The sequence below is a fragment of the Thamnophis sirtalis genome, unplaced genomic scaffold (genome assembly GCF_051295495.1).
Source record: "Thamnophis sirtalis isolate CommonGarterSnake01/CBP01778 unplaced genomic scaffold, rThaSir2_p1.2 scaffold_3, whole genome shotgun sequence".
NCBI lineage: Eukaryota > Metazoa > Chordata > Lepidosauria > Squamata > Natricidae > Thamnophis > Thamnophis sirtalis.
The window spans coordinates 6,713,090-6,728,485 of NW_028261383.1; the positions used below are offsets into that span (position 1 = coordinate 6,713,090).

Genomic DNA, 15,396 nt, shown 5'->3' on the forward strand with positions numbered 1-15,396 from the left:
ATTTGTTTCTTAAGCTCATAATTAATTTTTCATTGTATTTATTATTGGGCATGTATCCCAATTTGCATCCGTTTGACAGTTAAGTTTTTTTTAAAAAAAACCAAAAGAAATAATAAATATTAAGAGTTTAGGATTAATGACATTAAATTCCAAGAAAATAATCAAAGACTTAAATCAATCAATTAATAAATAAAGATGTGATGGTAGGAGAAGAACAAGGAGAACTGGGGGGAAAGTTAAATAGTTCATCAGATTAGAGTCTCTACGTTACCACAAATTGTGCAAGTGCAACACTTGAATTCTGTTGGCCCTTATCTGGTGCAAATTTAGTACTGAAATTTAGTTGACTAGATCAGTGGTAGTCAACCTGGTCCCTACCTCTGACTAGTGGGTGTTCCAGCTTTCATGGTGGGCGGTAGGGGTTTGCTGTAACTCTGCTTTATAAATTTTATAAAGTAAAGTTCTTCCCTACTTTATAAATCACCATTACTGTGGAACCGGTGGGCGGTTAGAAACCGGTGGGCGGTTAGAAAATAAGAGCCGAGGTGGCGCAGTGGTTAAATGCAGCACTGCAGGCTACTGCTAGATCAGCAGTTCAGCGGTTCAAATCTCACCGGCTCAGGGTTGACTCAGCCTTCCATCCTTCCGAGGTGAGGTGGGTAAAATGAGGACCCGGATTGTTGGGGGCAATATGCTGACTCTCTGTAAACCGCTTAGAGAGGGCTGAAAGCCCTATGAAGCGGTATATAAGTCTACTGCTATTGCTATTGAAAATTTTTTTTGACTAATAACAGAGATACAGATGTGAGTGGTAGGTATAAAAAGATTGACTACCCCTGGACATCAGTCACAAAGGATTAGGTGCTATTGTGGCATGGTGGTTAGAATGCAGGCTTGCAGACTAATCCTGCCAACTTCCTGCAGTTCGACTTTGAGTGGCTGAAGGTTTACTCAGCCTTCTATCTTTCCAAGGTTGATAAAATGAGGAAACAGATTGTTGGGGAAAATATGCTGACTCTGTAAACCGCTTAGAGAGGGCTGTAAATCAAGGTGGTATTCGGCTGGTTTGGACCAGTTTGTGCATACCGGTAGAGGGAAATTCGCCGAATGGCTAAATACGACATTTGGATGGCCCCACCCACCCAGTCACATGACCAACCAGTCACATGACAACCCATCTATGCCCACCTAGTCACATGATCACCATCTATGCCCATCCAGTCACATGGCCAACCAGTCATATGACCACCAAGCCACACCTACCCAGTCACATGAACACCAAGCCACACCCACCAAGTCACACCCACAGAACCAATAGTAAAAAAAAATGAATCCCACCACTGATTGTAAAGTAGTGTGAAGTGGTATATAAATCTAATAGCCATTTCTATTACTATTAGGACCATATGGGAAATTGCGGTTGAGAAGATTTATTGCTGAATCCAATACACCTTCTGAACTGCAAGTTATGTGGAGTTCCTATTAACTGACCTGGGCAAAATTTCAGCTGTGTTCCATTCAAATTGAGGGAGTTTCCAGGTCATCCAGAGCCGAGGTGGCACAGTGGTTAAATGCAGCACTTCAGGCTACTTCAGCTGACTGCAGTTCTGCAGTTTGGCTGTTCAAATCTCACTGGCTCAGGGTTGACTCAGCCTTCCATCCTTCCGAGGTGGGTAAAATGGGGACCCAGATTGTTGTTGGGGGCAATATGCTGACTCTGTAAACCGCTTAGAGAGGGCTGAAAGCCCTTATAAGTCTAACTGCTATTGCCATTGCTATAATTTAAAGTTATTGCCCTGAGCATAGAACTAAATTATTTAATATAAAAAATACTATAAATATTCTAGAATATTTAGAACAGCAACATGAAAACTAAGCTGTGCTGATAGGTCTTGATACAAAGATAGCAATCAATAGTATGAATTGAGTTGTTTAATTAAAATTTTGGAAACCATGGGCATGGGAAATATAAAATTGATATAGGAATTTGTCTTTGGTGTATAAGCTCTCAGTGTGCATAAGGAGAATAAAATACATTCATCAAGAATAAAAAGATACAACACTTAGTGATAATCAAGATTACTAATAAGCTATCAAATCATATTAGGGAACACATAGAAACAATATAAATTGAAAGATACAAACAACATGGTTTTAGTTATAAGTGGGACGAGATAGATACTAGGAAGGAAGAATAATAGTAATACAGTCTTGATAAATTATTTGTAAATTAAGTTTGTGAATTATATTTGTAAATCTTAATAAATTATGGTGAACATCTTTTCAAAGAAAACAAGGCTCTAGCTCAGGGGTGTTAAACTCAAGGACAAGGCCTGAGGGGATGGATCCAGCCTGTGTGTGCTTAGATCTGGCCCACAGGGCCACCCTGGGAACAACACAGGACCAGTCTGAAGTGCCTCTGACAGCAAAAATGGAGCTTGCAAGGGCCATGTGCAGCTCTCCCAAGCTCTGTTTTTGCTGGCAGAGGGTTGAAGGAGCCCGTCACAGCCAAAAATGAGCTCTGGATCCTGTTTTCATGGGCAGAATGTTCGGGCCACCAACATGAATGACATGTCCACCCTGGCCACACCCACCTGGGTCCCCCAAGGTCAAACAGAACCTCAATGAAATCAAGTTGTCATCCCTGCTCGGTTATGTGGTGTTAAATTAGGAAACTCCCACCTTACAAATTGTGTTGCTCTAAGGAGACATATCCAAAGTCATGGAGAAGAACATTATCATATTCATGAAATACTGAGTCTCTCCCTCTCTCCCTCTCTTTCATCTCTCTTATCACTCCCAGAACCGCCCCCCCCCCCCATCCCCATGAATTGTCACAGTAAGATTTTGGGGAATGGAGGATCATTACTGCATTTATGAACGAATTGCCTCACAGACCTCACTAGATCTTGATGTCCTTTACCCAATCACACACTTGTTGTTGCCTAGCCTGAATCATTTCACTTGCTTTGGTTCCCAATCTCTTGTATGCATCAATTTACATAAAATCAAAAAGAGGGAATTCTCATTTCTTTCGGCCAATCCTTTTCCTCTGTTCCATCAATAAAAGGAAAAAAAAGCTGCAACGGAAAGTTGTCTGATCTTTGACTCAAATATATTTGATATTTAAGAATTTCTTCCACACTCAACCACAATAGCTATACACACACACACCCATAAGGCAAGGGAAACTAGGATGACCCCAAATTTTTCTCAATAGGATAGGAAAATTTCAATCTGAGGTATACAGTCATCTCAATTGATATTTGGATCAGGGGTGGATTCCAGCTTCTTTTACTGCCGTTTTGCTCAGGGGCGAATTTGGGCACTCATGTGCTTTGGGCATGCACACGCTTGATGTGTACTACACGCACATACACCGAAGTAAAAAAAATGCTTCTCTGCATGCGCAGAAGCAAAAAACAAGATGACGGCTCCTACGGCACCGCCAATAGAACCGGTTCGAGTACATGTCAGGCCAAGTTATTACCTACTCTGCTGAATTGGTCCAAACTGGTAGGAACCCACCTCTGGCTTGGATGCTGATCCACTGGACATTTTATGCATTTTTCAGCATCTGAAAAGAGAAATATGAAAATTTACTATAAAGCAAGATTTCCCCTAGATGCATAGTTGGGGTGAAGCTGGTAATGGTGTGGATGAATGTGTATGGAAAAAATAAATAGGTAGAATGGTAGGTAAATTCAATTAGCATAATGCAGAAGGACAAGTATACATGTTAGACATAAAAATCCAATGCAATCCACAGCCCTTCCAGCAATGACCATCACTGAATATCTATACTGGACAAGTTCAAGCACAGGAAGGGAGGAAGGAAGGAAGGAAGGAAGGAAGGAAGGAAGGAAGGAAGGAAGGAAGGAAGGAAGGAAAAAAGTTATTTTACTTATTTTAATTATCTTAGTTATTTATACCTTTCCCATGTTTGCCCACTGATACAGTTCTGTCCCTTGGTCAACTCTCACAGAGAAATTGGTATTTTTAGAATAAAAGAGAAAGGAGATATTAATTTCAATTTAGGCACAGGAAATGTTAAAATAAGCTAAACTGTAAGATGAAGAAAAAAGGAAGAGAAACCCTGAATGAGCCAAAGTTTTAATATGAGTCAAAGTTCAAAGATACTGATGCTTATTGGGATTAGAAACCTTGCCTCATCACGTTGCCATTGGATGACATTTGTTTCCCAACGTTTTTCCCCTTTGCATGTGACACATCTTGCCCATGGGCTGCCAGTTTGACACCTCTGGATTAGAAGGTAGGGAGAATTAGAAATAGGTCATATCAACTGAGGGGCATCAAATTCAAATGGGTCTGGGTGATCCTCCCCAGAAGTCTCCATGGATGCTGAAAAGCAGAGGGACATCAGAAGTCAAATCACCTCCCATTTTCCATCATCATTTTTTGGACATGTGCCAATGGATAAGACCATAACTGCAGCAGAACTCTGCTCCCACAGATGTGTCTGGCCTTTTCATGAAGAGCTTTTTCTCCAGATACATCTTTAATTATGGAATCCCAGTAGAAATTAAGGATCCCTCAGAGAACATGTTATTTTGCATTGTAATTATCATCATCTTTGTCTTTGAGGCCTCTTCTGCTGCTTCTCCAGTGCTTGCCTTTGATGTAAACAGACTGAAACAATGTGGAAGGGATCTAGCATCAGAAAAAAGATAAATACTTTTGTTCTGGCTGAAGGTTTGGCATATGTTTTAGGACAAGCAGGGTTGAAGACTACATGTTGAACGTAACTTTTTCCACCATTTATATGTGAAGACTTATTGAGCTTTGTCTGCATCAGGAAAAACACCGGTTTTCCATGTTGAGGGAATCCTTTGAATTTGTCTGCCTTCTTGACATCTGAAGACAGCGAGGTGACTGATTCAGCTCAGAGAGGAATGGACCTCCTGCTTCTGCTCCTAATACTACTACTGCTGCCTCAGGCAAATACCGAGAAGCTGGGAATCAAATGTTCCATGATTTTGGAGCAGCAGAGAGGAGTGAAGCCATGGAATTATTACAATCCAGGAGACCATTTGATTAGTGTGATTCTTACTGCAACAAATGCTATGTATAAGCCATTCCATTTCAGTGAGACACCTTTTCTTCAACCTTCGGTGTAAGTAATTCAGCCTGTAATGCACATGTATTTCTTTATTTTTTTAAATATTTTTTTTATTTTAAATTTAAAACAAACACAACATCCTTCTTTACATGCTGTAGAAAGTGTATCACTTTTGTTCATCTCTTCCACAATCAAGAAACATAATTCATCTTAACTCAAGCATTTTAACTCAAATATTTATACATGTCACCATCATCATATCTCCATTTTCATTTGACTATAATGGTTTAAGCGTCCTTAATCATAAAATATACCAAAATTTAATACATAACCACATACTGGCCTTTCAATTACTATTTCTAAAATCCTCCACTAACACTAAATCCTTATGTCCTATTCTAGCTAAACATCCATAATATTTCATTAAAAAGTTTTCTAATCCTCCTTTCCAAATCACTATCTAAAATTTACATCCAGTTTCCTTATGTTATACCCATATCTATATATATGTTGTTATTCTTATCCCTCCTTTATTTGACTATATACTGTAACATTTTCCCCCTAATAATCAAAACTTTAACTGTATCTAACTTGGTTCTTTTTTTATTAACCTTTATATATAATCCAAAGGGATTTCTAATCTTCCTTATGTGGGTACCATTCAATATTCATATCCAATTATACTCATCATAACACTACACATTGTATACATTAGTAACATTATCAATTATTTATTTAAACTATATCTATTGTCAATAAATTTCACTAAGTTTAACTAGTTTTCAATTGTATTCTCCCATCTATCAACCTGTATCTTTCCTATAGCAAAACAGTCTCATATCTTCTGCCATTAGTGATGCCAGTCCTCTAATCATCTCCTTGATCAACTTTGTATGGACTCCTCTTAGCAACTCCTTGCTTATAAGATCTCTCATGTAATCTTGATGCCCTTCTTCTGTTTCTTAGTCAGTTTATCTTTGATTGCCAGTAGTGTTATCAATGCTATTGCTAATAAAATTTCTCTCTTTAAATCCATATATTCTTTGGTTTTTTCTTCTTCTGTATCTTGCCCTCTGGGATAAATTTCCCCTCCATTTAATTCCTCTTTCAGTATTTCACTCTTTCCATTTTCAGAGATAAACCAATCACCATAAATATCAGCAAATTTAATCTCTTTATATTCATTTTCCACTTTGATTTTATGAGTTTTAACCACCACATTTTGCATTTGATAAACATCCTCAACTTCTTCATCATATTTTGCTATTATATGCTCTAGGTCTTCCAGCTTCTTCTCTATCCTCTCATATGTATTTGATAATTTCTGTATTTTTGCAATCTTAAGATTTCTGTTTGCTTTTGAAATTGTGCCATTCTCTCCAGCTAACAAACACAGCTGCTCTAGCTTGGAAGGTTAATAAAATTAAGCATAGATTCACAAAAACATTTTGTTCTCACTTTTCTCTGGTTAAAGATATTTCAAAGGGACATCTGTATGCTTCCCTTCTTATCACTCTCTATAACCAAGCAGTGAGACCTTGTAGTGCCAAGCCAAAACAATCAGTGAAGAAAAAAACTATCCCATTTCCAATACACAAACTCCAATACACAAACCTTTCAGCGTCCAAGTAGCAGTGTTATTGTTGCAAATTTCATTATTTTTTTGTATTTTTTTTATATTTCAAGTTAGAAAAAAGAGTCAATTTTTTAAATGGGTTAGAAGAACACCCATGAAAGAGAAAAAATTTAGACCATAGGTTACAGAAAAAATAAAAGAAAAAATAGGAAAAAACTTAATCCATTCATTTTAAAAGGCTTGCATAAGTTGCAATGAATGAAAACTAATCAAGGAGAGAACCAACCTAGAACTAAGGAGAAATTTCCTGACAATTAGAAGAATTAATGAGTTGCCTCCAGAAGTTGTGAGTGCTCCAACAGTGGAGGTTTTTAAGAAGAGATTAGACAACCATATGTCTAAAATGTTATAGGGTTTCTTGCTTGAGCAGGGGATTGGACTAGAGGACCTCCAAGGTTCCTTCCAATTGTGTTACTTTTTTATTCTCTCTTGCCCATATTCATTGGAATCTTCTCTCATACCAAAGTTCAAAAGCATCAATGCTGTTTCTAACTTGCTACTTCAAGTCCAACTTGCATTTTCATAGATTGTCACTGAGAATATCATTATATTCATGGTTTTGATCTTAGTGGGTAGGAAGCTCTCCATCACTTTGCTATCTTCATTGCCAATTCTAAAACTGGCTGCTCTTCCTATTATCATGATTTTGTCTTCTTGATATTTAATTTTAATCCATTTTTGCTGTGTTCCTTTACTTTTATTACTACAGCTTACTGATCCTTTGCATTTTGATATCACATTATTGATGTTTCTTCCTCCAAGCTTAAAATCATACTCATCTTCTTCAAATCCAACTTTTTTCATATAGAGATTCAACATACAGATTTAATAAATAGGGAGAAAATATCCAGTGTTGTTGCACTCCTTTGCCATCCTGGAGTTAATTTGTTTCATCATCTTCTGTCCATAGTGTGGCTTCCAGAATTGTTCAGGAAGACAAGAAGATGTTTTAGGATTTCCCAATTTTGTGACTACATCCCAAAGCTTGATGTGATTGAAACAAAAAAGCCATTACTTTTCCCATGTAGGTCTTCAGTGTGCATTGGATGATTCTAAGCATCATTTTTCTTGCAGGCTATTATTTTTGCTATTGGGGAAACAGAATACTTTTTAAGCACCGTGGACCTCACACATTTCCTAAGAGGCCCCTAAGGAGGTGTGCATAAGCACACCAGTGTGTCTACCATCACTGTCCTACTGTCCCTTTTGATACATGTTCATGGCTATGTTATACTTATTTATATTCATTTATTTGTATCAATTTCATGTGATCATGTCCATGTCTATACTAATACCTATTACTGTGCACTTGCTTGACAAATAAATAAATTCAAAATACAAATACAAACTTACAAATTCAACTTGACCAATTGGATAAAAAGCTTGATAAACTTTTAAACTAACTTGAAGATGATAACCAGATGTAAGTAATAGCAGTGCAATAAGACTTACAATCTGATGGATTGGAATATAATTTGCTGCTATAATTTTTCAATGAGACTTGAAAAATACAAGGTGGCTAGAGGACTGTGGGAAATCTTTGGATTGTAAAGACACTAAGTTAATAGAATTGACCAGTCATGAACTCAACTTTTTCAAGAAGATTGAGAAAGATTGAGGAATTGATTTATCATACCTAATTGGAAAACAAGTGTTAAGAGATATTATATTACAATTTACAAATGCTGTGGAGATATACATAAAAAGAATTTATAATTTGGGGGAAGAAAATCCAACAGTTAGGAAAGATCCTGATTCATATCTTAAGTCTCATTATTAAGACTCAGTGGAGAAGATTTGATGCTGGATGGACAAAAGACAATGACTATGGTGACGTATGGTGGACCAGAAGTCATTGTGGACTTTCTCTCTGTGAAATACAATAAATATTAACATAGGGTTTTGAAATTTAATTTACCTGTTGGTTTCACCTGTTGGCTATATTTTCATATAGTAGATGGATTTCAGGCTAAGTGAGTTTGGTAATACTTTCTAGAAATGTATAAATTGTGTGATGGCTTTGCAAGGTTGGAGGAGAATTACCTTTGTAATATATCAGATTTCAACTGGGGGGGATTTATGTATATGCCTGTTTTGTCTTTTTTAATCTATGCATTCTTTTTTGTGTAGTCTTGTTTAGTCGTCTTTTATTTTTGCTTTTTTGGGGGAGAGAGTTTGTATTTTAATGTTTTGAATAAGAATACAAATTGATAATAAAAAGGAGTTTAGATTAATATCTTCCCATAATTTTCTGCTGTGTTGTTCTCAATATTTGCTGGCATAGCATGGTTAGAACCTTGACTTCTTCTGTAGCTTATCCTATTTCTCTGGGTATTCCATCAGTTTCTGTAGCCTTCAGAGTTGGTAGTGACTGCAATACTGATATGATGACTTATTTGTTTGGTCTTCTTTGAATCAGTTACTACAGTACCTGTCCATTGGTGTCCTTTAGCATACCAGATCAAAACTGAAAGCTCCTCACTTTAGAGATATTTAGGCAAATAAAATTAGTATTAATTATATTACTTAATGCAACTAACAATACAAATCTATTTATGATTACTAAATGGTGGAAGTCTATTTTCATACCATCTTTTCAATGATAATAAAAATTAAATGTCGATCAGATAGTACAATTTGCCTTTGGATTTGGAACAATCCTGGTTTTAAACTAAAAAGGCTGATAGAATCAAACAAGAACATATTCAATATACATTATTAGGATCAATGGTGATGATGTGCACATTTATTTACAGTAAAACAGGAACTAAATATTCCAAAATTCTATCCTTCATTTTGGCCATTCAAAAGATCCGAAGGGAAACCCAGCTCCTGAACAATTTCACACTTGGCTACAACATCCATGACAATCATATGAGCATCATTGTAAGTTTAGATGCCTTGCTGGACATCGTCTCTACTGGAGAAGCTAATGTTCCCAACTACAACTGTGGAAAAAAGGACAACCTCTTGGCTCTAATTGATGGAAGTAATGATGACATCTCCGTGCAGATATCCATTGTGTTGAGCACCTACAAAATCCAACAGGTTTGTCTGACAGTATGAATGTGCAGGAAATGAAAAGGAGAGTAGAGAGGTAAATATGACACAGATTAAATCATATTATAAATGGTTATATTGCATATTACTAATTATAAACAAATATAGGATTCCTGGAAACAATTGTAAGACCAGGTTTGATTTATTAAAATCTAATAATTTAATCTTGATCTGATAAAGCCACACTTGGAATATTGCATCCAGTTTTGATTACCACAATATAAAAAGAGGTTGAGGCTCTAGAAAGAGTGCAGAGAAGACCAACAAAGGGGATTAGGGGATTGGAGGATGAAACATATGAAAAAAAGTTGCAGGAACTGGATATGCAGGAATTTAATGAAAAGAAGGACTAGGGGTGACATGATAGCAGTGTTCCAATATCTAAGGGGCTGCCACAAAGAAGATGGAGTCAAACTATTCACTGAAAGACCTAAAGCAGGACAAGAAGAAATGGATGGTAACTGATCAGGGAGAGATCAAACATATTCCCAACAGTTAGAACAATTAATCAGTAGAACAACTTTCCTCCAGAAGTTTTGGGTACACCACAGTGGTGGTTTGCAGACGGTACGCCCCAGTACGGGCGTACCAGAGCCTACCTGGAGCACCAGATACCTTTCTGGTATAGTGCTCTGGAGGGCCCAACTGCCTGCCTGAGCTCCTTACCTGTCCTTTAAGGGTTGGTGTCTTCTGTACACGTGCATGGCGTATACGGCGCCTGTGTGATGCTCCGCTGAGCAGCTGGACTGTCACGGAGGCTTGAGGAAGCGTCACAGGTAAGTATGATGCATGCACACGCACTGCACATGTGCATGTGTGTGACGACGGGGGCCGTTCCAACCGGTTGGAATGAAATACGGAACCCACCACTGGTACACCAACACTGGAGATTTTTAAGAAGATTGAGAACCATTTGTCTGAAATAGTATATTGTTTCCTAGCTTGAACAGGGGGTTGGACTAGAAGATCCCCGAGGTCCCTTCTAACTCTGTTATTCTGTTATTCTTATTCTGGTTACAGATAAAACAAAACATTATTTCTTTTCCAGATCACTTATAAACGTGTTTCAAACACACTGAGTGACAAAACTCATTTCCCCTTTTTCCATCAAATGGTCCCCAAAGAAGGAATCCAGTACCCAGCAATAGTCAAACTTCTGCTCTATTTCAAATGGACCATGGCTGGTCTTGTTGCTTCAGACACAGACAATGCAGAGAGTTTTGTCAATACATTGACTTCTATGCTAATCAGAAATGGCATTTGTGTGGTCTTTTCACAAAGATTCTCAATGACTAGATATACAGGATTCAGTACTGCTTCCCTCATTATCTGGAGACAAGTGAATGTTTTCATTTACTTTATGGAAATTAATTGGGTGCAACAAGGAATGCTGATTGTACAGGAAATACTTGAAGTCTTGCCAGGACTCATTGAAAAGAAAGTCTGGATTATCACAGCCTTAGAAGAATTTTATTATATACTTGAACGTTCCAGGGACTATTTAGATTACATCCATAGCATTTCGTATTGGTAGAAATATAGGACAAAAATCTGATTACTTTGGAGGCTATGCCTATCTTAATAGTGATTTCAAACAAAAAGCTTTTAATTGTTCTTTTTCTGAGCATGTCTTTTCTGTCAAAGGCCGGAGAAGATGCACTGAGAAAACACCATCGTTAATGCTACAGAAAAGTAATGGAATACTGATTTTTCCTCAACAAAACATCTACAGTATTGTTAAGACTGTGGCACATGCCTTGAATGCTGCCTATTCCTCCAGATCCAAGAGGAGAAGGATGAATGGCAAAAGTATGCTGGGGACTGTGAGGCTGCAGCCGTGGCAGGTATGGGGTCCTGACAAGGATTAATTCCTTCTAAGCAAGAATGGAAAAGAAGAGTCTCATCCTCCTTCTGCTCCTCCACCACCTTCTGCTCCTTCTTTTTATCCATTCTAGGGGTGGGAAAAAGACCACTGAGGATCTCTTTGGTTTTTGCTGATTATTTTCACATTGTGCCACTGTTTTCAACAACTGCAGGTAGTTTTGCTTGTCTGTGTCAAGTGGACAGGCTCTAGGACAATTGGATAGAGCTGCTCATACCAGCCTCCTCACTCCGGTCACTCTGCAGTCTGCACCATTGCGGGTGCCCTTCTATGTCCCTCCCCCATCCACTCCTCTCCAGCCATTCCTCTCCATCCTGCCCTAGAGGGAAGCAGTATTGTGTGCTTCACTTCACTTCCAGGGGAGTTGAATGAGAAGGAGTCACACAGCGCCACTTTGCTCCTCTACTGTGCATTGTCAACCTGAATAAAGTCCCATTACTTTCAAGGGATTTACTCAATCACAGGCCTCAGTCAATGAACTCAGAGCTTCTACCCCATGCTAGCCTGGTTGCTGAGTGCCAAATGCTGCTGATCTACCTGGAGGGTAATGGAGTCCTTTGGTAGTCCAGGATAGCACCCTGGCATGTGCCAGCAGTAGAACACCACTGGGGCCAGCCCTATCAACCCTCCTTTGAACTGGGCTGTCTGCTGGATAGTCCCATTCATCTCTGAAGGGTATCCTACTGTGAAACTGGCCCAGGGTAAATATAACCCAAGGGGACTGTATGACATGTGTTGGGGCTAATGTAGCTAAGCTTGCCTGGGCCCTTGCTCAGACAAGCTGGGATATATTGCAAGGAGACAGGTGGGGCGGTCATGGCTCAGTGAATAGAACTGATGCTTCAGAGGCCACTGCTACCCATTCCAGTGGAGTGGATCAGAACTTCCCTGGCTGTCACTCTCTGTGGTAGGTCATGACCAATTTCCCTGTCTGCAGTGACTTCTGTCCCCATGCTCCTGCTTCCCCAGTGCCTCCAAGCTTTCTGTCGGGTCCCCAGAGGGGCCCCAACCAAAGGCTTCAAGCCGCGTGCCTGCCTAGATCCAACTTTCTCCCTCCGGCTCTTGAGCATTTGAGGAATCTCCAATCTTGTATTGTCTTGAGATCTTTTCAGGAAGGGAGGAGAGAGGAACCGCCTTCAGTATGTCCACAACCAGACCAAGTCCAGAAAGAGGTCCCTTAATAACTGCAACTCCCCCCTCCCATGCACAGCCAGCCAGCCTTTCAGATACAGTCATCTATCTGGGTCCAAAGCCTGCCAGTCTTGTCCTAGCACCTGAGGCTGCTACATGCCCCACCCAGAGCCCTCATTGTTTGCTGCATCCAATGGGAAGGCAGAGGCCTACCATTCAGCATGTGCATTGGCTGCCAGAACAGGCACCTCTGGCACTTGGCAAGTTGTCTTATGATGAATCACCCAGGATGAGGCAGCCATAGAGGGGTGACTGGGAAGGGGTGGCAGAAGGGTAGCCACAGCTGGTCAACTGGGGCTGGGAGGGCAAGGTAAAGTGTTCAGTAGGAGGTAACTGTGGGCAATCTATGGTAGACCTATATTATGATGCTAAATACTGTGATATTTTTTTAAAAAAACACATATATCCAGTTTTAAAAATATTGGACGTATGAAATTTCATCCTACAATTTTAAAGTCATGTTGCATTAATAAAGTTGATGGAGCTCCTGATAGCATTACTCTCACCCTCACTACTCTGCAGGAATCCCAGTTAAAGCCTTGTTGGCTAGTAGCTTCCGGGTCTTTTGTGAAGACCTTCAGAAAAGGGGAGACTGAGCATCTCTGGTTCACCATCAAGCTGCTCTTCCTGCTGATATGTTTTTCATATTGTTTATTCAAAAATTGTTTTCTTTTAATTAAGCACATTTTCCCATATCCTACACTCTGTTTTTATTGTTTATACATTTTTATTAAGATTGTTTTCTATAGTAAAAGATAAATCCAAAAAAGAAAGAAAAAGAAAAGAAAAAGAAAAAAGTAAGAAAGAGAAAGAGAAACAAATCAAAAATAAATTCTATCCAACCTTCCTTTCAATAGATATTTACATGTTATCTGACTCCTCTCTTAGATGTTGTATAAACCTCTTCTACCCCTTATTCACCTCTTATTTAATCATCAAATCAATAAATTATCATTTCATTTGCTTACATGACAATTTTACAATACATTTCTCAGTTGTGACAATTTTAATATTCTTCCATTGCTGTGCATACCATAGTCTGGCTGCAGTTTATTTAGTTTAGTTTAGTTTGTCAAACATGTATGAGATAACAGTAATGTATGAATACTGGAAATGGATACAAATAAATGTGGACAGTAGGACTGGGACAGTAGGCACATTGTTGCGCTTATGCACACCTCCTTACAGACCTCTTAAGAATGGGGTGAGGTCCACAGTAGACAGTTTAAGGTTAAAGTTATGGGGGTTTGAGGATGTAACAACAGTGTCAGGTAGTGCATTCCATTCATTGATCACTTTGCTGCTGAAGTTGTATTTTCTGCAATTGAGTTTTGAGTGATTTACCTTGAGTTTGTATCTATTGTTTGCCAGTGTATTATGGCAGTTATCCTATATTCAGTCCAAACAAACCTGGAGACCACCTTGGAGGTCTTCTAGTCCAACCCCTGTTCAAGCAGGAGAATCATTTCAGATAAGTGAATGTTCAGTCTTTTCTTAAAAACCTCCAGTAATGAAGCACCTACAACTTCTGAAGGCAAACTGTTTGACTGGTTAGTTGTTCTTACTGTTAGGAAGATTCTCCTTAATTCCAGGTTGCTTCTCTCCTTGATTAGTTTCCATCCATTGTTTCTTGTCCAGCCCTCTGGTGCTTTGGAAAATAAGTTGACCCCCTTTTCTTTGTGGCAGCCCTTCAAATATGGAAATACTGCTATCATAACCTCCCTATTCCTTTTTTTCCACCAAACTGGCCCTCTTTCATTTATTGCATATTGTCCCCCAGTTGATATCAGGGTAGTTAAAGTCTCCCATTACTACTGTGATTTGTCTCCTATGTATATTTATTAATTGATTAGTGAATGGTTCATCTATTTCTTCTGCTTGGTCAGGTGGCCTATACCGATGCCATACTTTTTCCCCCTTTTATATTGACCCCATGGATTCTAGGAGGTTTCCATCCTTGGTTTGGGCTATTTCTCTAAAGATGTATAATGTGTAATGCATTTATGTATAATGCAACTCCATCTCCTCTTTTGTTAGGTCTGTTTCTTTTGAATAATTTGTACCCTTCCATCAGTACATTCCAGTCATGAGTTTCATCCCACCAAGTTTTAGTAATGGCAACTATATCATATCTGCCTTCATGTACTAATGCTTTAAGTTTATCCTGTTTCTTCTCTAAACCTTGAGTTTTAGTGTATAAGCATTATGGGTCTTGGGTATGTTTCTTATATAATCTACATTGTAACTGGGATTTCCATCCTTTCAATCGCGTGCTATTTCATTATTATTTTTTCTTTCTTTCAATTTAATGCCCTATCTTTTTATGAGATTGGTTATCTAGTGGTTTTTCTCTTGGGGTTAGATTTTAAAGATCATGAGGATTGCCCCCCTCTCCGCCTCAATTTTAGTTTGAATCAATTTTCTATAGGTCTTTTCTAGTGCATTGTTTATAAGTTTCAGTAAAAAAATTGTAATTTCTTTAAAATATTCATCTTCAAAATTCTTTGCCTCTTCATCCCACATCTTAATTATTCTGGAATTCCATTA

At 38.5% G+C, this 15,396-nt stretch overlaps 1 protein-coding gene across 1 annotated transcript in view; it reads left to right on the forward strand.

The window, feature by feature from the left end:
- Nucleotides 1-9,443: 9,443 nt before the first annotated feature.
- LOC106543638 (vomeronasal type-2 receptor 26-like) overlaps nt 9,444-15,396 on the forward strand; it is a 48,703-nt gene continuing 42,750 nt past the window's right edge. Inside the window, exons 1-2 of the mRNA XM_087707728.1 lie at nt 9,444-9,764; nt 11,557-11,620. Coding sequence (XP_087563854.1) covers nt 9,444-9,764; nt 11,557-11,620 — 385 coding nt within the window. The remainder of the gene's footprint in view (nt 9,765-11,556; nt 11,621-15,396) is intronic.